The following is a 24,164-nucleotide window of genomic DNA, read 5'->3' on the forward strand; positions in this document are numbered from 1 at the left end:
ACCAGATCAAATAATCCACCCAAGCTGTCGCGCTTCCCCCACCATCTTTGTTTCCACTATCAACCCCCCTGGCTGGACAAACCCATTTTCTTTGTCTTGATCAAAGAAGAACCTTCGTCGTTAGGCCTTAAGGTTATAAAAGAAAGGCGTGATCTAGCTTTTATTGCATAATCCATAATTCCTACCAGCCTTGCTGAGGGGACAGATCTCTGAAGATGACCTCACGCATTGAAAAAACTATTGCTCGGCAGCAAGAAAAGTTAGTGGGCAGATCACTATTTTACATGATGATTCATTGCTGCAAACTATGATGAGACTCTAATGGATCCCTTTCTCTTTCAGAATTGCCTCCGGTGCGTATTATGAAGCTCATCAGCAGCTTCGCGTCATCGCCGCTCGATATATCAAGCAGTCCAACTATGATTCCGCAGCAGAGATCTTGACTGGCGGGGCTATTGCTCTACTACGAGCAGGCTCCCAGCAAGGTGCATCTGCTAGCGGTGGGGATTTGGCAATCATGCTGGTAGTGGAAGTCTACAATAAAGCAGAGTGGGAGATTTCTGGAGGCGATGATGACACGAATGGTCGGGCACGAAAGAGTAAGTCCAGCTTGGACCTCCATCGTCCCTTTAATGCGAGGCTTGAAGTCAAACACTCTGAATAATACCCTGGGAACGCATCTACAGCTTGCCTTCACGGAAATACCCAGGGTTGCAATCTGGCGTATGCCTTCTTGGAAACTTGCGCTAATCAGATATCTTTCAACAGAGCGCCTGATAGAAGTATTGCGCGAATTCCCTCCGGAAGAACCCACTCGGAAACGATTTATTCAGGAAATGATTGGTTGGAGTCAACGATTTGGTCCCCTAGAACGGGGAGATCCAGAACTACACCATGCGGCCGGCTCTGTCTACGCAGAAGGTTTGTAGAAGCTTCATTTACAAGCTGCATATTATGGCCTAACTCCAATACATAGATAACGAGCCCTATGAAGCCGAGAAGCATCTTATTCTTGGAACCTCTGAGTCCGCAGAGACCTTGGCTAAGTTGGAGTACGAGTGGTACACAAACGACGAGCCTCACACCGCAGCTATATATGCCTCACGTGCAGTGTTCCCCTATCTATTAACGGGAAACATCCGCAGCGCCAACAAAGCATTCCTGATATTCACATCGCGTCTGTCGTCGAACACCTCGCTCGCTGTCCAGGACGTGAGCAGCTCTAGTTCGGATATGCGGGTGTATCCTTCGTTGCCACTTTTGAACTTCATAAGCATGTTGCTCCTAACCATTCAACGGGCCAGCCCCAACCTGTTTAAACAACTCACCACCCATTATGCTTCGCACATTCGAGAGGTTGGCATCTGGGACGACGCGCTTGCCCAAATTGGCGAGCAGTACTTTGGCATCAAGATTCCGAGGCAAGGTAATCCGTTACTGGACATGATGAGCAACATGCTCTTCGGTGGAAATCAAGATGCTCCTGATGCAAGGAAGCCATTGCGAGCCTTGGGTGGCTCTCGGAAGCCCGAAGCCCCCCCAACGAACATGGAACTGGATTAATTTGACGTGAAACCTGTGCTATAATGAGAATATTCCGGAAATGAACATACTCAAGCGCAATGTAATTGAGTCTGGCATAGCCACTAAATGATGTCACTCATATCCGGGATTCATGTTCCGCTTCATACATCCAATTATCGTCATCCAAAGCGGCAGCCTTGTCGCGAAGACTCTGCTGGATGAGGTTGAGTATCTCTGCTTGTAGTATGTTAGCTCATTGTCACCGGCACGAACACAATAACAAAGCAAAAATTATGAATAAAGGAAAAAGAGAAGGTCTTTCAAACGCACCGGCGGGCTCACTGCTCATCTGCCTGTTACGGTTCCTGCACATGAGTTCGACCAAACGTGCTTCAATTTCTTCCAAGCGCCAAGTTAGCAGAATGCGAAAGGCGTACAATCCTCTTCAGATAGTAGTACATACTCTCCTTGTCCCGGACATTCATTTCTGCTTCACCCGTCGAATCAACCCGTGTAGAATCGGCCCCTACACTGGGTGCCCCCCTCTCCACACCCTCCATTTCTTCACCATCTCTGCTCGGAAGAAGTGGCTGGAAGAAGGGGATGTCTAGTTTGTAGGCCCCGTTCTTGTCTCGAGCAACGATTTCTCCATTATCGACGGGCCCAGAGCCGAGGGATGAAAAGTTCGATCCATCCGTTGTCGACCTTGATGTGTGATGCGAGAAGGGGTGAACGCCGTTAGATCCGTCGTGAGCAGGTATATGAGACGGGGCAGCAGGTGCTGCTCGTCGATTGAGGCTGTGTTGAAACAGGTTGCGGCGGACGGAGGTTGTGCCCATTGTTCTTGTACTCAATCCTTTGGATACTTGCAGAGTAGAAAGAGAGTAAAGAGAGTGAATATCTCTCCGAGGCAATTGGAAGAAATATCGAGTATGGAAATATCGAGTATGGATAATAGGAGTGCCAGTTGGCCAGTGGTTGACTAAGAATAAGGCTATCCAAGGTATTGATTTTGAACAGTCTGTATTTAGGAAAAAGACATCTGGACGATACCGGCTGGTTCAAGAAACGGTGTCAGAGCAGTTCTTTAGCAACTGTTAAGAATACAGCATCCCAAGTCAAGGCCAACGGAGAGTGGGAAGACAAGAGGGGGAGAAATCGGGCGACGCTTTCCAGAGCCTTGACAATCACGGGATGACCTGCGTAGCACATATACAAACATAGTCTATTTTGTCATGTTTCATTGCGTGAAAGGGCTAGACTGTAATAGAGCAATAGGGCGTAGTAACTATAGGACTCTAGAAGCCTGCCTACTTCGTAGGTCGTCGAGATTGATAACAAATCAGCTTTAGCATGCACGGGCCTCAGCTCAAGACGCGGGATAACGCGTCGGGTCGCCGCCTTGCTCGCGACTCAGCGTTGAGCAATTAATTAAACAATCTCTATCACTCTTGTTACAGTTTAACTGTAGTCACTAGCACTTATCTAACTCCTGTGTTCTCTGGGATCATCTAACATATAATCTGCTGCTCCAAAATGGTACAGGCAGAATCATCGGCTGATGCTGCTCGCAATGGCCTCCGGGCTTCTACAGCTGGGGCGCCCCCGGACTATGAACTGCCCTGGTGAGTATTGATGGATCATTCTGTGCGTTGAGTATTGATTATTGTTAAGTTGATTGAGCTGAGTCAGTATGCTGCCTCCAGGGTTGAAAAATACCGCCCAGTTTTCTTGAACGATATTGTCGGCAACACAGAAACCGTTGAACGTCTAAAAATTATTGCTAAGGATGGGAATATGCCGCACATTATCATCTCCGGTATGCCTGGTATTGGAAAGACAACATCCATTTTATGTCTTGCAAGACAGCTTCTCGGGCATGCATATAAAGAAGCTGTTTTGGAGCTGAATGCCAGTGACGAAAGAGGTAAGGAAGCAACGGTGCATGCTTGCTGGGCAACCTCCAGGTCCTAATCATGTTGCAATGTCTCGGTAGGGATCGATGTTGTCAGGAATCGCATCAAGGGGTTTGCTCAGAAGAAGGTCACGCTCCCACCTGGCCGGCACAAGGTTGTCATTCTAGACGAAGCGGACAGGTGTGTCACCATAAAATAAACCTTATATTGGCGATATCCTACTAAAACCGAATTTTTTTTGGCAGTATGACTTCTGGGGCTCAACAAGCCTTACGCCGGACGATGGAAATCTACTCTTCCACTACCAGATTCGCATTTGCCTGTAACCAGTCGAACAAGATCATTGAGCCTCTCCAGTCTCGCTGTGCGATTCTTCGATACGCTCGGTTGACCGACGAACAGGTTGTACACCGTATCACCCAGATCTGTGAAGCTGAGAAGGTAGAATACTCAGAGGATGGGATTGCCGCTCTAGTCTTCAGTGCCGAAGGAGACATGCGCCAAGCGATTAACAATCTGCAAAGTACCTGGTCCGGTTTTGGGTTTGTGAGCGGAGACAATGTGTTCCGCGTGGTCGACAGTCCCCATCCAATCAAGGTTCAGGCCATGATAAAGGCATGCTGGGAAGGCAAAGTTGACGTTGCTCTGGAATCTCTGAATGAGTTATGGTACGACTGCCAGAGACGAGGTTTAGCTGGAGGGTTAAGCTAATCTTGTTTCTCTTACAGGGACCTAGGGTATTCATCCCATGATATAATCAGCACAATGTTCCGGGTCACCAAGACGATTCCCACTCTCTCCGAGCACTCAAAGTTGGAGTTTATTAAAGAAATCGGCTTCACACACATGCGAATTCTCGATGGCGTGCAGTCCTTGCTCCAGCTGAGCGGATGCATTGCAAAGCTTTGCAAAATCAACATGAAGCCACATCTCTTCCAGCAGCCCAAAGCTTGAAGTCAAAATTTGGCATGGTTTCTCTACCCCGGGAGTTTACCTAGGCTTGAACTCTTTTGGGGGACATTTTATGAATGATGTCATGCATATAGACCATCAAAAGAATATCGCTTGAAGGTTGGCATCGGAGTTGCCTCAGGAGGCTGATTCCTACCCTTGAAGTCTTCACACATCGGCTCCATGGTTACCCACTTGACGCCTTCGTGTTTGTTAAAATGTTGGATGACCCTACAGCAGTCCGCCACGCCAGTATAAGACCTACGGGCAATACCTGGAAAAGGTATATCGCTCATGTATGGGAAGAACACCAGGTCTGCCCGAGACATCGGAATGGATAGTCATTGGGAACATAAGATATCATATTTGTGATAGAAATAGTCGAAGTGGTCCCGATCAACGTCAAATGCCAAAAGTTGCAAGAAGCAAAGCAGCAATAAATCCAAATCAAACAAAGCCATGACCTTTTGAATACTATCCACGACCCTGGAATCTTTGGTGCACTCTTGAAGAACGTCATGGGCGGTAGCTGATCGATGCTTTGGCTGCCGGGGACGATGAACCCCCCTGAGCCCTCAGGGCCTTCTTTGTAATCGATCTGACCTACTCGTAGCCAGTCCAGAGCCATTACATCTGACAGCCGTGGCTTGAAATGGAATGGTCGTACTTGATCCCAAAGTCGAGCAACAGCTCCGTCATTTCCATGCATTTCTCCCTCGTGGTGAGATAATGAGGCGGGGTCAAGCAAACGTTTATACTCTCACGGATGTTGGAAAAGTTCATACAGATATTGATTGCCTGACAGACAGGTCCTTTCTTATCTCTGTTGGAGACAGTTGTATCGGGTGCAAAATGCAATTTCTATGATGACGCTGTAGTGAGTAAATGTCGGTCTCTATGCTTCACCCTGCCAGATTTTCTGTATCGCAGTAGCCGCTCCTAGTACCTTCTCCTCCTCAAGCTTTCTCCCGATAATCTGCAGAGATACAGGATGGCCCTTCATAACGTCGACATCATAAAGACTCCAGTTCCACGCGTCGAGCTCGTTCCTGGGCTGATAGGGTTCAGTCGGGAGTGTATCTTTGTCTGCCCGTACTTTATCAATGGGCAGCGTAATCGCCGGGTAGTCGAAAAAGTTCCAGATCTTGGTGTATCCGACCCAACGCACATGCCGGTGGGGGACAGCCGTGTGTGGCATGGTAGGAGCAAGGAGAACGTCCACGGGTCTGCCGCACGCGGAGCGCGTGGTGTTCCACTTATCCAGGTATTTCTTTTGCGCGGCGTTGCGGCGTCTGTTCAGTTGCCAGTAATCGTAGACAGAGATCGCCTTGCCTCTGTTCACTAGGGCTTCGACGTGAGGAATCAAGGGCTCGCCGGCGACAGCCACGTCCCTTCTGATATCCTCACACCCATCGGCCGTATAGTAGAGGTCCATGATTTTGATGCACTCCCAGTGGTCGGACGTGTCCCAGACAACAAGCTCATGGCCTGCTGCTTTCAACTTGGCCGACACCTCCGCCAATGCTCGTTGTATCGGTGGATGGACCTTGACCACCCCGTCGTCAAGGATCAGTCCTATCACCATGGGTCGTGATTGAATTTCTCTGAATGCCATTTCCCGCCAGGGAATCGGAGAGCATTTGGGATCGAGTTTCCATGGCTCTGTGTCAGCTATCATCCGGCTCAAATAGCATATGGACGACAGATCACGAGCCAGCGGGCCAATGCTAGAAGGGACATGTTCCTGTCCCTCTGTTGAAACAGGGACTCCTTCATATGGAAGCCTACTACTCTATAAAACAAATCAGTGTGTATGGAACAAGCAGATGGAAGACCTAGCATACAGTAGGTTTGAACCCGTAATGGCCCATTGTATATGCCGGCATCCTCACACTCCCGCCAAGGTCTGTCCCCCAGCCAAAAATCGATCCATGAAGAGCCAGCAGTACGGCTTCGCCACCTGTGGAACCGCATGGAGTCAATTCTGGGTTACGTGGATTGACGGTGAGGCCCCAGAGGGGATTGTCCGTTTCCGCCCACTATATAAGAGATCATATATATCAGATTCGTTGCGACGTCGACTCATATTAACTATCAGAGTACGCGCCTGAGTGATTTACTAACCATGATACTTTGTGGCAGGTTCGTCTTTGCAATGATGACTGCACCCACCTGTTTCAAAATCGAAACCAAAACCGCATCTTCGGTGGCGGGATGGAACGACCGACCAACATAGCCTAGAGTGGTATCGACGCCTTGAACATTAAACTGGTCTTTGAGAGTAAAAGGGATGCCGTGAAGGGGGCCTCTGAGTTTCCCTGTGAGGTTGAATTCGCTGTCGAGTTCTTTTGCATGCTTCAGGGCGTCGTCAAATAGCACTTCAGTGATACTGTTTGTCTAAGATTTGTGAGAAGTTTGTCTCGGATAGTAAGGATCTGTATATTTATCACCCACCAATTGATGGGCTATGGTGGCTCTATTCAAATAAGCAGGATAGAATAGCATGGAATCAATTCGAAGAAGCTTACCTTCGTATATACGCCGTGGTCACCTCTTCGGCGGTGAACTCTCCATTGCCCAGACACTGGAGGAGATCTGTAACGCTGTCTATGTCCGTGATCATTTGAGATCGTGGGTCTAGAGGTAACCGGGTGCGTTCCTCGACGTTCTCAACGCGAGGTAAGCGCTGGTCCAGGTCGTCAACGAGATAAGGCTGAAGTGCAGCATCCCTTAGCTGGCGCTTTTGGGACGCAATGTCCTGCCACGATGCCGTGTGTTTCATTGTTTTGATCTAAGAAGCTTATGTAGTATATCTATCCATATCAGATTCAGGAACCAAGAAGGGGTAGTATAGGAACTACTTACTGTCCAATAGGTAGATCTATGGAGTAAACATAAATCGAAGTCAAATCTTTGTACTTACTACCTACAAGGCATCAGGCAGATATGATTGAGTATTCGTCGAGGGACAATCTCTCCGATATGACCAAGGGTGGGGAGGAGGGGTATCCGGTATTTCGGCCCCAAATTCATGGGATGAAAGATAATGAAACCACTGATGTATTGTTGAGTATTGTGAGAAAATGCTGTAACGAGAGGAGTAGAAGGTTTGCAGACCATGAATAGAGCTCAGCCGTGTCATATATTCTCCAACAGATGGTTGTTTAGGAAGTTTTATTCTGTATTCTAGTCCCTGGTAACTATATCTGATTACTTCGCATAAGCTGGACAGGTCTTGCATACTCCATCAAAAATAGTATTATCTCTTCTTCCATGACAGGTCGTGACGAAAACAAAAGATCTCCTCTTGGTTATAAAGTGTCGAGAAACGCTGAATACACACCGCACAAAGTATACCCGGGTTATATGCATGGGTATGAAGTATGATTAAAAATGTAGGGTTTGGGGAAAGAAAAAGAAGAAGAAGGAAAACGAAAAAGAAATGGCATGGCTTGGAAAGCCTCAGACTATCGGTTAAGTTTCCAACGTTTCCACGGGAGAGGAACCTTGCCGTCTCGTTGATATATACGCCAGAAATAAACGGGAATGCCGGCAATGATAAAGCCGACAACGATCAAAGTCTGCAATGGTTCGGCAATGACGGCGCGGCTGAGAAGGAACAGACTGACACAGCAGAAGATGATCGGGGTGGAAATCCAGGTCCTGTAAGGCCGTTCGAGGTGCGGCTCGCGGATGCGGAGGACTATCAGCCCGAGCACTGTGAGGAAGTAGAATGTGTATCCCGCCACGCCGTAGAAAGTGACGAGGGTGCTAAAATCGCCCAGAATGACGTAGCCGAGAGTGAGGAGGCTGTTGAAAAGAATCGCATTCGTCGGGGTGTATCCGAAGCCGGCGCTGTCCCCGAACAACCGCGAGACAAGCTTAGTGATCCCGGAGCGACGTCTCAGGCGGCCGCCCGAAGCAGGGGCAGAGCCGCTACCAAAAAGCCCGAGGTTGCCGAATAAGGCAGGCAGGTAACCCTCTTTGCCGGCGACGTAGACCAATCTGCCACTGGTGAAGGTTGTCGCATTCAGTGCGCCGAAACAGCTAGCTGAGACCACCAAGGCCAACACTAGGGCGCCTACTGGCCCAAACACCTGGTAGCCAAACTGTACCGCAACCGTGTTGGTGGCTTCGATGGTCGAATGAGGCAAGACGAGAAAATAGGAGACGTTTGCAAGCACATAGCACAGAATCACCAGGGGCATTGCGGTATGGATCACCCGAGGGAGATCTCGATTGGGGTTCTTGAACTCCCCCGTAACGTAGTTGGTGTTGTCCCAGCCGTCGAAGGCCCAGAGACCCGCATACAACGCAACTGCCCAGCTAGAGATGTCGGTGCTGGTTCCCTCGAACCAGCCCTGGGTCTTCCATTCTTGATTGGCAGCACCCGTTGACGAAAGCCCAGTGATAGCCACCACGATCCCTATCACCGTGACTCCAATAAGCGCGACAAACTTGAACAGCATGAAGACGTCCCCGACGCGGGTGGCCAGCTTTGTGGACACACAGTTAAGTAACGTTACTGCGACCAGCCCGGAAACTGCGACACCCTTGTTGATCCACGTGTTGACCGGCTCGACATCTGCGCCGACGACGGCGCGGACCATGTACTCGCCGAAGATGATGGCGATGATGGCGGCTGAACCGGGCTTCAGCACGAGTACAGCACACCATGTGAACAGAAACCCCATCATTTCGCCAAAGATCTTAGATAGATAGACCTGGGCACCGCCATTTAGCGGAATCGCTCCTCCCAGCTCCGCATAACTCGCTGCGCCAGTCCAGGCCAGCAATCCTGCAACCGCCCAGATAATGAGGGAAGCACCAGGAGACCCCGTGTTGATGTTAACCTGGCCCGGCGAAGAGAAGATCCCCGACCCAATAATTAGTCCAACAATTAGCGACAGCCCGTTCAAGTATGTCAGCGTCTTGTTGCGTTCCAGCGACCCATCTCCTACCCCACCATGCCGGTCCAGCGAATGTAGAGACGGAGCACCCACAGGCGCGTAACCGCCAGCAGTTTCGGAGAGAGGAAACAGGGTCCGCCCAAAGTCGAACGCGGAAGATATCGAATAGGACCGCGCCGATCGGGGGCGTCCGCTAGCTTCGACATTCAAATTGTCGTTCAGAGGGTCTTCATCGTCGAGGGAGAGCTTGCGTGACGAGGCAATGCCGGAGGCTAACGAGGACCGTGAAGATGCACCTGCAGATCCAGGAGATGAAGAAGCAAGCGAGGCAAGTTCCAGGGAATCACGAGTAGCATTTGTAGCGTGTCGAGCCTCCTGCGAATAGGCAACCGGCGACATGGTGGCCGGGTAAACAGGTAGGTAGTTATTGTTTGACGGAGTAGCAGGGAGAGACGCACAGCCTCTCTCTCTCTCTCTCTCTCTCTCTCTCTGGAGCTCCGGGAAAGCGAAAAGGATATTAATCTATAACGACAGGCATCCCCATGCTCCGCGCTAAGACAGCAATGCGAAAGGCGTGCCCGAGTTCCAGAATCTCACGATGCTTTCCTTGACCGATCGACAAAGAATCCTCTCTAGGGGTTTGGGTTGGCGGCCGAATCAGGTTTAGCGCAGGGTTGTGGCCGCAGCAAAACGTCCGTAGGGAAAAAGAGGGAAAAAAACACGATATGACGTGGACAGCCCTTGCGCAGTTACAGATTCCTGCTCGATGACGCCGCGAGGGCCCCGATTGGGACTCGGATCGTGTCTCTTGTCTGCCGGGTCCTGTACGAGGCGTGTGATCCAGCAGCAACGACATGGTGCGCGGTGTGGCTCGACCTCGGCGTCTCCGCCGCCCAAATCGCGGCTTTGGTTGCGGTTGACCATTATCACAGCTGCTGCTGCAGCGACGGGGGCGTTTGTGCGAGCCCAGCAGCGGTCGACGGATGCTACGTTGAACCCGGCCAGCTTTGTCGATTATCGGATTGTTGCGAAAGAGCCGGTCTCGTCCACGTGTTCGATCTTCTCACTGCGGCCGTCAAGACCAGGAGGGAATAACCGGGAGGTCTACGAAGATGCATGGCGAACAGGGATTTGGAGCGTGATGTTCAAGCAGCCGCAGTTGCAGATTGGGAGAGACTACACCCCGCTACCTCCAACGTCATCGACGAGCTCTCCAGAGGAAGAAGACGACGGTTGTTTGCGGTTTCTGATCCGTCGAGATCCGCACGGTGAGGTTTCGCGGTATCTGCATGCTCTCGAATTGGGGTCGACAGTTGAAGTACGCGGACCCAAGGTTGAATTTGCCATTCCATCTGAGACACAGGAGATTTTGTTTATTGCTGGAGGCACAGGCATCGCCCCGGCTGTACAGGCTGGCCACTCTCTTCTCACCCATGCCAGCCGCACCAGCACCCCGCGAATCCACATCTTATGGGCGAGTCGAAAACGAGAAGACTGCGCGGGTGGTGTGAATGATACTCAACCTACGATACCCAAGAAGGGCAGCTGGTTAGGAGGCTGGTTTGGTCGCGCGCCGGAGACCAGCTCTCCTCCCACTACCCGTTCTCAACGAGAAGAAAACGCTTGTCCCATGGTACGCGACTTGGAAGATCTCAAGGCACAATTCCCGAACCAGGTGAAGGTAGACTACTTTGTCGACGAGGAGAACTCGCTCATCAGCAAGCAGACCATCCTGGATTCGGTCAAATCATCACCGTCTCCCTCGGGCAACTCCCCAGGTTCGAAATTCATCATCGTATCAGGACCAGACGGCTTCATTCGCTACATGGCAGGAGAAAAGATCTGGGCGCAAGGGTCAGAGCTCCAGGGACCGCTCCAGGGTATCCTCAAGGAACTCGATCTCAAGGACTGGGCTGTCTGGAAGCTCTAGCCAGTCTTGTATATTTTGTATATTATCTTCAATGAACTAAAACAGAAGTCTATCTATTAACTACCTACCTATACTCACTGTATATTAATATGATTACACTAATTACACTTGAAAAATACAGCTTTTGGAGTTACCAAAATAATTTATCTTATCAGCTCCGATCCCGGAGGCTTGGCGCGTTTGCATCGGCTCTTCCCCGTAGATGCAAATACAAGCGTTTTCATTTGTTCGTCTCGTCCTCTAATAATTATTTCTCTACGAGTCATACTTTTGCCTTGTGCTTCAAGATGACGGTAAGCAGTCTCCTTGCGCCTTTTTCTCTTCAATTATGTCGTCTCAAGGTATTTATGAGCTGACAACCATACTCTACAGTCACGACTGTGGGCCTCCGGCACCGCTGGCAGGCGCTGGGCGCTCGTCCGCTGCCCTTTGCCGACAACAAGGACGACGACGCTGGCGCAGCGATTCCTCTCGACGTCTCGAGCCCATAGACAGGATGTCTTCCACTCCCAGCTGGAAAACCCATCGTCCGCGGCCATCTTCTCCTCGCTGCAGGCCTCCAAACACGTCCCGCAAACCCTGACGGAGAAGATCGTTCAGAAGTACTCGGTCGGTCTGGCCCAGGACAAATTCGTCAAGTCGGGGGACTATGTCACCATTTCGCCGCACCGCTGCATGACCCATGATAACTCATGGCCCGTGGCGCTCAAGTTCATGTCGATTGGCGCCTCGAAGCTGCACAATCCCAACCAAATCGTCATGACTCTCGACCACGATGTGCAGAACCAAAGCGACAAGAACCTGCAGAAGTACAAGCAGATCGAGGAGTTTGCCAAGCTCCATGGCGTCGAGTTTTATCCCGCTGGTCGTGGTATTGGTCATCAGATCATGGTGGAAGACGGTTTTGCCTGGCCTGGAACGCTTGTGGTTGCCTCCGACAGCCACAGCAACATGTATGGCGGTGTGGGTTGTCTGGGTACTCCTATTGTCCGTACCGATGGTGCGAGTATCTGGGCGACCGGCAAGACGTGGTGGCAGATTCCTCCCGTTGCCAAGGTCACCTTCACCGGCGTCCTTCCCGTGGGAGTGACCGCGAAGGATGTCATTGTCGCTCTGTGTGGTCTGTTTGACAAAGATGATGTTCTGAACCATGCCATTGAGTTTTCAGGCTCTGCGGAGACGATGCGGAGTCTACCCGTCGACGCCCGTTTGACCATTGCCAACATGACTACTGAGTGGGGGGCGCTCTCCGGACTGTTCCCCATCGATGATGTACTGAAGGGCTGGCTGCGAGGCAAGGCGACCACCGCTGCCATGGGCCTTGCCGAGGGACCTTTCAAGACGCTGGCTCCTCGCAACTTCACCCACCCGGCGCTGGAGAGCTTGTTTGAGAACCCCCTGACCGCTGACAAGGGTGCGAAATATGCCAAGGAAATCTACCTTGATCTCTCGACTCTCTCTCCCTACGTCGCAGGACCCAACTCGGTCAAAGTGGCCACCGCTCTGCCGGACCTGGAGAAGCTGGATATCAAGGTCAACAAGGCCTACCTGGTCTCTTGCACCAACTCGCGCGCCTCGGATATCGCGGCTGCAGCCAAGGTTTTCAAGGATGCTGCCGAGAAGAACGGCGGAAAAATCCCCAAGGTTGCCGATGGCGTCAAATTCTACATTGCAGCAGCCTCTATCCCGGAGCAACTGGCTGCGGAGGGAGCCGGTGACTGGCAGGTCCTGCTGGAGGCCGGTGCGACAACCTTGCCTGCCGGATGCGGGCCGTGCATTGGAATGGGTCAGGGTCTACTTGAACCGGGTGAGGTCGGTATCAGTGCGTCGAACCGGAACTTCAAGGGCCGCATGGGCAGCACCGATGCCAAGGCGTATCTCGGCAGCCCCGAGGTTGTGGCTGCAAGTGCCCTGAATGGTAAGATCAGCGGACCGGGCTACTATGAAGCTCCGGAGGGTTGGTCTGGTGTGGTGCGAGGCGAAGGTGACGGCATCCGTGAGGAAGACCGCATGCTTACCGCGGAAGAGGCTCTCGAGAAGGTCATCGGTCAGCTGGATGATCTTGTCGCCGATGGAGAGAAGCGGTTCGCCTCCGAGGAGCCTTCCGAGCCGGTCGTCGAAGAGAGCGATGAGGCGCTGACGGAAGTGTACCCTGGATTCCCCGAGCGCGTGTCCGGAGAGATTGTCTTTTGCGACGCAGACAACATCAATACCGACGGTATCTACCCCGGTAAATACACCTATCAGGACTACGTGCCCGTCGAGACTATGGCGCAGGTGTGCATGTCCAACTACGACCCGGAGTTCTCCACCATCACAAAGGAGGGTGACATCCTGGTGTCCGGCTACAACTTTGGCTGCGGCAGCTCCAGAGAACAAGCCGCAACCGCCATTCTCGCCAAGAAGATCCCTCTGGTCGTTGCCGGCAGCTTTGGTAACATCTTCTCTCGCAACAGCATCAATAACGCTCTGATGGGTCTCGAAGTCCCTCGCCTGATCAGCCGACTCCGCGAGAGTTTCGGTTCGGGAGATAGTCAGGGCAAGGCCCTTACGCGCCGCACGGGCTGGAAGTTGACGTGGGACGTCCGCCGCAGTCGCATCGAGATCCAGGAGGGCGAGAACGGGCCCAAGTGGACGCACAAGGTCGGCGAGCTCCCGCCCAACGTTCAAGAGATCATCGCCAAGGGTGGTCTAGAGAAGTGGGTGAAGAACGCAATCGACGCATGAGCAACTCACACAAGTCTGTACCATTTATTTCTAAATTGACATATTGTATATATACCCGAGCTGTTGGTCGGTGGTTTTCTTGGCTATTTGAATTGGTAGGAACAAAACTACAGGTCAATTGATTTGGAGCGATTAGGCAACTGCACAAGATCACGTTTTGAGTCTTATTCTTCCCTATATGCTCAGGTCTCTTTGACATTATATTACCTGATGCATCAAGGCCCAGTCCTTGATTCGGTATCTCGATATCTTTTATGAGAGACGGTGTCACAACCTTTATATTTAGACTCTTCGTTTTTCAACCACATCTTTCGGCCTCTCTTGACCTTGACTGCTGCTGGTCTTTAACTAATATATACATTGGTGGCCCTAACCAAACCACAAAGTAGAGGACCAGTACTCTGCACTACCGTTATACCAACGGCATCTCAATGGTGTATTCTAAATATAGTATAAAAGTAACACTCTAATATAAATCACGAATAAAACCCCATATGTCACATTTGCATCTATACTATTTGTGATCACCGCCGCCAGTTACACCACGCAGGAGGGGGAAGACAAAAGTAACTGAGTCATCATCTACTCTGTATCGAGCCCCAATCAACCAACAGCCAGTCAACAGCCAGTCAACAGTCTCATCCTATCCAGACGGATTGAGTCACCTGTGTCATCGTGTCTCGGCGTTCTCTGCAGCTGACCCTGTAGTTGGTCCAACAGCTTATCGGGACCCTTCGCCGCGATAACCCGCAGACTGGTTGCCTGGTTTCCCAAGCCAAGGTCCCTAGTCCCAGAGGGCCAGACCAGGACAAGTAGCAAGAGATCAGTAACTAAAAGTGAAGCTGATTGAATCATTGGCATCCCCGACTCGGATCGTCATTCCAGGCAGCGCCCGGGTGTAGTCATCGGTGGTGCCTGGTTGAAGCCCGGGCAATCTGTGTCATTAATCAAGGCAGATATACACAAGCAGAGGAGGGGAAATGTATATAAAGAGGTATCCAGCTATCGTTTATTAGTGTATCAAGAGATCCAACTGATATTTGTACAATCAGTGCCTTCTTGCTTATACTTGATATTATTATCCACTTGAATTGCTGCTTACACCACCAACAGCAGCTGTCTATACATATATATATATATATATAAATATACATCACCTCAACTCGACTGGCCAACGCCCCGTCGAGCTTTTGGTCTAATCCATCATCACTACTGTCAATGGGGCGAGGAGGATACAACGGACCCAACAAGACCTCGGACTCGGAGTTCTCACAGCCGGGCTCCTCGCGGATGCTCGTCTTTGCCCTTTTCTCTCCATCTTCGTCTCCTTTTGTACTCCTACCCATGCAGGGCCGCGGCGGATACAACGACAAAAACGACGACGAGGAGTGAAATGCTCCGGATCGACGGTGAGAATTGGCATCGGCTTGTTTGGAACCCGTTCATTTTGGATCATCAAACAGACGGGAACTGCATCATGAACGAAAGGCTTGGTTGGATCGAGAACCCTTCGAATCGTGGTTGGAAAGTGAGAAAGAAATCGGGGTTTCCTATATTGCCATTCCATGTCGAGAGAATGAATGATTCTTTCTGGTTGTTGTATGATAGCAGTCATTTTATAGCCTCTTCACATCATTTGCCAACGCAAAATCTATCACATCTTGTTAGCAATCCTGCAGAAACTTCATTCGTTGAAACTAGGGTAACCAACTTTTCAAAGACCACACCCAAGACATCCTCTACATCTCCACCGTCCCCTTTACCGGTGATCTTGGCCAGCGAGTCTGCGGCAAACCGCAGATGCTCAGCGGCCAGCACAATATCGACTTCTTCTTCCACATCAGGGCTGTTGTAGCCACTGTGGTGCGTTTTTTGTGTTTGGGCCAAAAAGTCATCGAGATGCTCGAGACACCGCTGAAGATTAGAACTCTGTCGATGGGTCACACCCAGAGAGTCCTCCCAGTAGGAAAGATCGTATTTCCCATGCTCATCACCCTCCATGCCCACTGGCGAGGCAATCGTTTCAAACGTGGTAACAAGCCCTTTCAAGAAAGTCTGGATCCCACCTGGGTCAATTCCACGCTGAGAGTCTGTGAGACCTTGTGCTTCCAAACAGGAGATGGCGAAAATACGATTTGCAGGCACCACAGGAAACAGACTGTGAATACGGTCTTGCAGCCCCTGTGGGATGTCTCCCGTCGCTTCTCGAGTCTCCAGAGGAATCCTGTCGCATTTGTTGACCACAACAACAAGACATTTGCCAGCTTCGACACAGTCCTTTGCGGCCTCCAGGACTTCCGGCTCCACGGATAACTGATATAATTTCTCGCTACCACCGTTGGTCTCCAGCGAGAGCACCACAATGACAACGTCCGACTCCATCGCACGCGCCTTGGCCCGTCGGATACCTTCCTTTTCAACAGCACCGATGACCACTAGGCCACTGCGATGGCCAACTCCAGAACCATTTGTTTCGGATCGAATGCCGGCCATATCGCCGAGCTTGCAGTACCACCCGCCAATATCGACCCCAACATCCACAATGTCCCTAGTTGTGCCTTCCTCTGCGCTGACAATCGCCGCCTCTTTACCCACTATCTGATTCAGAAGAGAGCTTTTCCCTGCGTTTGGAGCGCCCAACAATGCCAATTTGATCCCATTCCGGAGCAGCTCTCCCTTAGATGCATTGTGGATGTGCAAATTCAACTGCTGTTGCAGGGCACGCACCTGCGAGGCAACAGAATCGACCAGCTCCTCTGTCGACTCATCAAAGTATTGGTCCTCGGAGAAGTCAATCAGGGCTTCCAACTCGCCCCGGGCATAGAGCAATTGATGGCGCCACTGCTCGTATCGCTTGGAGAGTGCATCGTTGGCGCCACGTACCGCTAGCCGACGCTGTTGCTCTGTGTCAGCATGGAGGGTGTCGCCGAGGGCTTCGATCTGCGGTAGATCAAGCCGGTCGTTCATAAACGCCCGACGGGTGAACTCGCCCGGCTCGGCGTAGCGGATGAGGCTGTCGGGCGTGCTGACGCGGTCGATCGCCCCGAGAACAGCCCTTACAATCGCCGGACCGCCGTGTACATGCAGCTCTAGAACTTCTTCGCCTGTGACTGTCTTCGGGCCCGGGAAGTACAGTACCAGAGCGCCAGCGTCGAGCACGCTGTTCTTACTCAAAGCTGTCTGCGTAGGATCATACAGAGTTCGGAGTGCCACAACGCGTGGTTTGGGAAGAGGTGACGAAGGACAGAGGGCTTGGTAGATCTAAAGAAAGAAATAGAAAAAAAAAATCAGTCGTTGATATCTATCAACACCCCATCTTGAATGGAAGGAACAAATACCTTTACACACGCAGATCCAGATACCCGAATCACAGCAATGGCAGCCCTCCCAGGAGCAGTGGAAAGCGCGTAAATGGTCGAATCATGGCCAATCGAGAAAAAGGCAGGCGGGTAGGACGAAAAGCACCGCACTCCGTTTCTAGAGATTCGAGGTAGCAGCACTTGAGCCGCACGTTTGGAGGCGACTCTGTTAGGAGGTCCCCCAAACGCCGGCAGGGTCCATTGATGGCGAAAGGGATTGACCCAACGCGAAACCCAGAGGATAGATCCACGCATACGCGGGCAGACCGACGATCCGGTGGGATTAGAGGCTGTGAGATGGGTTTGGTTTCGCGCAGTAGTTCGGGATGAGGTCGACAGGCGGACCACGTGACTTGATAGCGAATTCACAACTCATTGAGCAAGACTCGAAGATCATCGTGTCACTTGAGATTCTACAAGTCTACGAATGAAACGATAGTAAACCAAGGGTTTCTTCTAGTATATGCCATGTAGAATTAGATTTAACATCACTTCGGAGCGCCTGCGCTTCGAAGGATGCCATTAACTATGTACCCGAATCCGCCGTCCAATCCTCCGTGAGATGATGCAACGCTGGTTCAAAAGGTCAAGGCGAATGCCAATGTTGTAAGGGTCACCGCTGCGACTTGGCAGAAGAAAAAAGAAGAAAAGGAAAAAAAATTCAGAAGAAAGTCCAAGGAAAAGAAGTGGGAGAAGCGAAAGACGAACAAGAGAGAGGGTATGTACAGTACCACGTAGGCTGATGAATGTAAAGAAAAAAAGGAAAGATCAAGAAAGAGGGGGAGATGAAAGAAGGAGAAAGATGAAAAGAAAGAGAAGAGATGAAGCGAATAGAAGGAAGGTAGTCCCAAGAATGCGAATGGTGGCAGAAAAAAAAAATTAACATCGAAAATTAAGCAGGGCAGAATGAAGGATGATCAGTCCTTTAAGATGGTCCCTGAAGCACCAGGACAAAGTATTATTATACACTTAACGTCATGACAAGGAAATTCCGAGACGGCGTCAAGTCGAGTCTATCAAACATTACATTAGCGGGAGGGAATCTGGTGCGAAGGAGAGACGAGACGATGATGGCACATCAACCCGACAACTCTATCGGCTTGTTCGGAGACGAGGGATCAACGGTTTCGTCCGCCATGTCATCTGACACGATGATGGACGGTGTTAACGGTGGTTCTTCCTCATGTCCGAGGCCGGAGAGACTGGATTCATCGGGCTCGGCAGGGTCGGTTCTCGTCGGGGAGGTTGGCTCCTTGACTGGAGATAGAACGGAGGTATCCGCGCTGTCTTTGCTACCATTGGTAGCTCCATTGCGCCTTCGTAACCGGCGATTGCGTCGTTCTTCCTCTGCGCTTTCTCGTCTGCGCCGCACGCGCTCCCCATCCGCCTCGGTGTTGGTTCTGAGCCCTTGAAGCATGCTGGCGGCACGGTCAGCAATGTCTTCGCCTTCGGACACTTGGGTCTCTTTGGTGGCAAGGTTCTCGTCTTCCTCGGCACTGTTGGGGCTTAGCAGGTTGTTCTCTGCAGTGGGTCGATCAACAGCTTCGTCCTCCGCGCCGTTCTTTGGGGTCTCGGCTCCAAGCATATCAGGCATTTTCTGTCCGGACGCAACGCGAACCTGGTGTCTTTCTTTGAGCCTAGCACGCCGACGACGGTCCCGTTGATCACGAGCCTGGGGAGCCGCCGCGCGCAACTTCTCCAGGAGTGAGTCCATGGCACCGCTAGTGGCGGGCGAATTCGGTATATCTCCGCTGGATGCGCCATTGTTCGCGAGCGCTGGGTTGATGCGTTTGCGAGCCAACGACGCTTCTGTCCGCCTCCGCATCTCTTCCAGGGAAACATTTTTGTCCTTCGATTTCTGTCCATCGCAACAGCATTAGTATGTGAATAAGCACGTGGCAGAGAGAACGTTTCCAATAACATACCTTCCATTCCAGCAAAAAGGCAGCCAGTTTTGCAAAGAAATCACGACGGGCATTCTCATCAGTATTATCTTCCCCGTAGAACACCATGATGTCATCATAGCTCTTGACCATCTCGTCTAGGTAAAGTTGCAACTGTTCAGCCTTGCGTCGAGCATCCTTCATGCTCCGTTGTACCACTTGGCTCACTCGGTCTTGAGGATGGAATTTTTTAGAGTCGCTCAAATTACCAGCATCTAAGCTTGCCTGGACGTTTTTAATGTTGTTGATGTACTTCTTCGCATCGGTTTGGAGTTGATCAACGTTCAGCTTCTGCAGATTGATCACACCCGAGATTTCGTCCACGAAGCCCTCCCATTCTGGATATTGGTTTCGGACGATCCGCTCAACAAGATCAGCGAACGTGGTTTCGTTCTTGTCATCCTTGACCATTCCTAGCCGAGCCAAGGAGCCCAGCTTGAACCCTTGGGCCTGTTTGTTTGCATCGTTCATGAAGTTACCAATATCCAAAATGAGACCGAGCACATTCATCAAGGAAACAGAGTCCCTGAGTGACTCGCTGACTTGGACCACGGTTTGAAGCTTGGCAGAGATATGTTCGTAGTCAGACTCGAAGGAGCGTGTCAATGCGAGGGCGCGCATTCTAGCCTTCCAATAGTGATTCAGTTCAAATGCCGTGTACAGATAAATCTGATCTTCGCGTGTGAGTTCATTTGGGTCTTGTTCACGTTCAGAACTGGCAGCATCAGGACCAGTCCAGTCCTTGCTGTAAGGAGCCATTAGTTTGGCAACGTTTTCTGGAATGGCGCATAGATCATCTCTCTGCAGAAAATCCATGACAACCATGTTATCCAAGAGTTCAGGATCACAGTGAATGATCATGCGCGTCACCTCGTCCGCGGCAATTTGGGAGTATTTGGCCATAGCGATTTGGAATGTCTTCGACAGGTCATTCGAAATGATTTGTTTCTTGTCCTTTCGTTGTTTTGCTGCAGTCCCGCTGCCAAAGATCTTCGTTTCTTTCGCCATGAAGAGCCTCTCAACTTCATCCAGGACACCCTTCTTTGCCAAGTCTGTATACTTGTCCTCCTTTTCTTGCGGTGTGGGTGCATGCGCTGCCCACACTGTCACCTGAGGAGTATCCACTTTATCCCAATGGAGTGCCTTGAGCTTCTTTTTAGGTCTGATAGAGGACATGACAACCCCTGGAATAGAGGGGCCATCTGGCACGTAGTTGGCTCTTCTCCAACCCCCAACCACACCCCCTGGAGGTGGCGGCGGGGGAGGAGGCATACCGAAAGCCCCCGGAGGCGGTGGTGGTGGCGGCGGGGGCGGGATTCCACCAGCAAATCCAGGCGGAGGTGGCGGAGGAGGCGGAGGCGGAGGGACACCCTTCATCAAAGCACCAGGAGGTGGAGGAGGTGGCGGTGGCGGCGGTGGTGGAGGGCCTGCCCCCAAGCCTGAATGTGGAGGCGGAGGCGGAGGCGGAGGCGGAGGAGGAGGAGGAGGGGGAGGAGGAGGAGGCGGCGGCGGTGGAGGTGCTGCTTTCTCTCCGTCTGTTTTGATGTCTCCGGTTTCGTCCTTATCTTTACCTGTACTTTCCTCCTCGGGGGTAGTCTTCGTGTCAGGCTCTGTCGTTGAGGGAACGGTAGGAGTTTCCTCGCCACTCTCTGGTTCGTCTGCATCATATTTGGGTACTTTAGACGCAATTTCCCCCAGTAATCCGGTTGCTTCAGCCGGGTTCATACGAGGCCGCTGCAGGTGCACAAGACGCGGTTTCTCATATTCAACGGCTTCTTCGGCTCCTGCCTCTTCCAAGGATGACAGTACCTCCGCGTCCAGCTCCATCCCAGGTACATGGCTTCTCTTGCGGTAAACAGATCCAAACGCGGTCGTGTCCAGGTTACGGCGAGCCTGCTCCTGGAATGCTTCTGTCAACTCCCCATCCCCGTCCATCTGTTCTCGGAGTTCCCGCAATCTGTCCGAGGGTCCATGTTGACCCCAAACCTTTCCTTCAAGTTTGAACTGCGTTTTTGTCCTTTCAAGTTGCATCTCCAACCTCTCAAGCAGCTTCTCCCGGTCGAGGATTCCACGCATTTGCGATGGATCCATATTTTCAAGGTTGCTCTTCTTCGCATTGGACGCGGCAATATCCTGGGCATCTCGAAGCATCAGGTAAAGCTCCCGTGTTTCCAGCTCATTTCGCTGAAGCTCTTGGGCGCGGAGCCGCTGAACCTCTGCCAGCTCAGCTTTCGAGTTCTCATTCTGTCTGGCCTGAAGTTCAATGATACCGGTCTGTTCTTCGATCTGTTTCTGTAATTTCTTTACCAGGCCGTCTGCTCCCAGCTCCACCTGCGATTTCATCTCGTCGCGCTCAGCCAGAGCGGCTTCGGCGATCTGACGTGCCTCCAAAGATTCATCATACGCTCGTCTTGCCTCGGCGTCTGTATGAAGCCGATCTAGTAAGCTCTGCACTGTGAAGTTCAGGCCTTGGCGTAGGTCAAGATCCGGGAGCCGTCGATCCATAGCAACATAGCTGAGCATGGCGTCCACAAGTTGGAACATTCTTAGACCATCCTCACCAGAGTTCTCGCGGATCAGGAGCATATGCTGCATGGCGGACAGGAAGTAGTCATGGGCCCGACTTCCCTGTATCTTCGATTGGATAGCATCTGTAATCTGCAGGGGATCACTCATATCCTTCACCTCCCCTTCAATGCTGTCCTTAACGCTGCTGCCTTCTCGCTGCAGGAGATCCTCATAGTCGATGGCCTCGTTTTCTTTGAACCGTTCAATTTGCTTGTCGATGACCTCATACTGAAAGCCTTCCATCTTCGCCAAAAGGCGTTTGATGCCACATGAGATGAATTGGGCTCGGATATGACATCGCAGCTGCAAGTCATTTTCGGGGGCGTCGATGAGCATATTGATGAGTAGCATGGTAGAAACGGCATATTCCATCAAAAGGTTCTCCATGCCGATGCCTCCGCTGCGGTATTCTTCGCTTGCTCCTACCAAGCTTCCCATTTTCCCACGGCCGTCTATTGTCACTTCGACAATACGCATCCATGCATCGAAGCGTCCCGTCTCGCCATGGTGATTCTTGACATGATCCATGGCCTGTAGAACCTTTTGATGACCTTGACCTTCTGCCCAGTGGCACAAGAAGGTCAAGACCTCGCTGACAAGCTTTCGCGTGTGCAGCCGTGGTGAGAGCAGAGAGCTCACGAGGGCTATAATGACCTGGTGGTGTGAGAGGGCATCGTCGGCTCCGTACTTGTTGTTCATGAGCGCCTTTAGACACTTCACGATATCATATTCACGGTCGAGGTCCTTGTCGACAGACGGAGCAGGCACCGGCCCAGACACCTTTCTGCGATTGATTTTCAAAAGCACATTTGTCAAAGCCACTTGGCCTTGTGCTTCGACGAAAGCTTTCACCCAGCTGTATGGTTGTCAAAAGCTGATGATGGGACCGGGATAAATAGTTCTTTTTTCTCTCTCTTAACGTACCTAATTGGCTGAGTCCGTAGACTGACACTCAAGCTGGCGAGTTGCTTGGAAGTGATTGTATCATCCATGACTTTCCGCACATACCATTCCGGACTGCCCTCCTCATCGGCACGTTCCAGAATCCCTGAATGGCCATCATTTCCATGAGTCTGTCGAGCATTTTGGCGCCTCTTCTGTTCGCCTTGCAGCTCAGTCAACCGATCCTGATGAACCAGAGTCCACTTCTTCGAAGCGGGATATGCAAGCATTTGCCTCTTGGCCTGTTCGGGAAGATTTTGCCATCCTCGTTTCTGCATCAGCTCAAGGAAAAGCTCGTCGACAATATGGTCGTCTTTCGGACGGGTAAGATATTGTTCGGGAGAGATGCCAGACGACGCCAGGGAGGATGCCGCGGGCTGGATGGCTTGTAAGGAAGACTGGACGATCGACATGCGTGCGTTGGGAAAGAAGGTTGCACGGTCCGCCGAAGTGGATGTTGTCAGTGTACGAGAAGACCCGTCGGAGGAGAAATAACTAGAACCCCGCGTGTTGGAGGAAAGAGTCGAGTAGATGCTCTGTTGGTCGAACGACAGCCGAGAATTCGAAGAGGAGTCGACGGTTGACGCTGAATTGTGGCTAAACCCAGTGTTCGCTGCCGAGCTTCCCGGTCGAGCCCACTGCTGGTATCGATGTCCCTTGTCGCTGGACAAGGACGACGCACTTCCAACGTTGTTGGAGGCATGCGGCGGCGGACGGGGCCCAGTGGGATGAGAGGAAAGCCCGTTAGGTGGACTCGTAGTGGGGTTCCACGCTGGATATTGATGAAAGTCTCCTCCGCTCTTTGCGATGTGGTTTGGCGAGGGTTCCTTCCGCGGCGACACCTCCCCCGCCCTGGACAGATAGTCGACTGTGACTGGGGTCTTGGTCTCCGCGGGAAGACTATCAAAGGGAATGGAGGTGATCACCCCGGCCGTCATCGCCAAGCCGCTTGAGTCAGACTCATAAGGGGCCTCCATCGAGTGCATCGACGACCGTTTGGAATGTCGAGACGAACGAGAACCTGCAGTCGAGCTGGCCGGCGGCACTAGCGACTCGTACCCGCTGCTTCCCTCATAATGTCTTTCTTCCCCCGGTCTCTCCTTGTGCAGCTTCCTCCCGAAGAACGATTTGCTGTTCGAGGATTGTCTCGGTTTGTCGGATAAGGACGAACTGGTAGGCATCTTGACGGGCGTCGCTCGGTAGAGACGGGGCACAACATGAGCGTCGTTCGATAGCAGGGTGGTCGCAAACGAAAAGGTAACCGAATGAGCACACTCTGCTCTCTTGCAACTTCACTCCTGAAAAGCAACGCGTACGTAGAGGCGTAGGTACCCGCTGCGGAGCGGTGGTGGCACTGTACCGGTAGGAAGGTAGGTACCTACCTGTAGAGGGGG

The 24,164-nt window shown here is 51.6% G+C and overlaps 8 protein-coding genes across 8 annotated transcripts; 4 read left to right on the top strand and 4 right to left on the bottom strand.

Annotated features, from left to right (window-relative positions):
- Positions 1-215: 215 nt before the first annotated feature.
- On the top strand, positions 216-1,563 carry ASPZODRAFT_154251 (hypothetical protein; the record flags this gene model as incomplete). The annotated part of the gene is made up of 4 exons (XM_022726066.1): positions 216-259; positions 343-599; positions 769-921; positions 977-1,563. The coding sequence occupies 4 exons, from the start codon at positions 216-218 to the stop codon at positions 1,561-1,563; spliced, it is 1,041 nt and encodes a 346-aa protein (XP_022578241.1).
- A 64-nt stretch (positions 1,564-1,627) lies between these two features.
- On the bottom strand, positions 1,628-2,849 carry ASPZODRAFT_135750 (hypothetical protein). The gene is made up of 3 exons (XM_022723887.1): positions 1,988-2,849; positions 1,855-1,923; positions 1,628-1,758 (listed from the first exon to the last, which is right to left on the bottom strand). The coding sequence occupies exons 1-3, from the start codon at positions 2,361-2,363 to the stop codon at positions 1,661-1,663; spliced, it is 543 nt and encodes a 180-aa protein (XP_022578242.1). The 5' UTR covers positions 2,364-2,849; the 3' UTR covers positions 1,628-1,660.
- Positions 2,850-3,060: 211 nt separating this feature from the next.
- Positions 3,061-4,394, top strand: ASPZODRAFT_73299 (hypothetical protein; the record flags this gene model as incomplete). Its single annotated transcript, XM_022729879.1, has 5 exons — positions 3,061-3,149; positions 3,231-3,451; positions 3,521-3,620; positions 3,686-4,108; positions 4,169-4,394. 5 exons carry the CDS (start codon positions 3,061-3,063, stop codon positions 4,392-4,394), a joined length of 1,059 nt encoding a protein of 352 aa, XP_022578243.1.
- An 892-nt stretch (positions 4,395-5,286) lies between these two features.
- ASPZODRAFT_154254 (hypothetical protein) lies at positions 5,287-9,700 on the bottom strand (the record flags this gene model as incomplete). Its single annotated transcript, XM_022726067.1, has 6 exons — positions 5,287-6,183; positions 6,236-6,430; positions 6,516-6,788; positions 6,846-6,867; positions 6,920-7,149; positions 7,898-9,700. 6 exons carry the CDS (start codon positions 9,698-9,700, stop codon positions 5,287-5,289), a joined length of 3,420 nt encoding a protein of 1,139 aa, XP_022578244.1.
- A 719-nt stretch (positions 9,701-10,419) lies between these two features.
- Positions 10,420-11,328, top strand: ASPZODRAFT_135755 (hypothetical protein). Its single transcript, XM_022723888.1, has one exon. The coding sequence runs from the start codon at positions 10,443-10,445 to the stop codon at positions 11,229-11,231; it is 789 nt and encodes a 262-aa protein (XP_022578245.1). The 5' UTR covers positions 10,420-10,442; the 3' UTR covers positions 11,232-11,328.
- Positions 11,329-11,481: 153 nt separating this feature from the next.
- ASPZODRAFT_135756 (hypothetical protein) lies at positions 11,482-14,386 on the top strand. The gene is made up of 2 exons (XM_022723889.1): positions 11,482-11,524; positions 11,604-14,386. Exons 1-2 carry the CDS (start codon positions 11,519-11,521, stop codon positions 13,956-13,958), a joined length of 2,361 nt encoding a protein of 786 aa, XP_022578246.1. The 5' UTR covers positions 11,482-11,518; the 3' UTR covers positions 13,959-14,386.
- A 1,204-nt stretch (positions 14,387-15,590) lies between these two features.
- ASPZODRAFT_19044 (hypothetical protein) lies at positions 15,591-17,572 on the bottom strand (the record flags this gene model as incomplete). The annotated part of the gene is made up of 3 exons (XM_022727321.1): positions 15,591-15,609; positions 15,670-17,219; positions 17,297-17,572. The coding sequence occupies 3 exons, from the start codon at positions 17,570-17,572 to the stop codon at positions 15,591-15,593; spliced, it is 1,845 nt and encodes a 614-aa protein (XP_022578247.1).
- An 823-nt stretch (positions 17,573-18,395) lies between these two features.
- ASPZODRAFT_73528 (hypothetical protein) lies at positions 18,396-23,951 on the bottom strand (the record flags this gene model as incomplete). Its single annotated transcript, XM_022729896.1, has 3 exons — positions 18,396-19,175; positions 19,243-22,684; positions 22,753-23,951. The coding sequence occupies 3 exons, from the start codon at positions 23,949-23,951 to the stop codon at positions 18,396-18,398; spliced, it is 5,421 nt and encodes a 1,806-aa protein (XP_022578248.1).
- Positions 23,952-24,164: the final 213 nt, after the last annotated feature.

This window comes from Penicilliopsis zonata, assembly GCF_001890105.1.
Source record: "Penicilliopsis zonata CBS 506.65 unplaced genomic scaffold ASPZOscaffold_17, whole genome shotgun sequence".
NCBI lineage: Eukaryota > Fungi > Ascomycota > Eurotiomycetes > Eurotiales > Aspergillaceae > Penicilliopsis > Penicilliopsis zonata.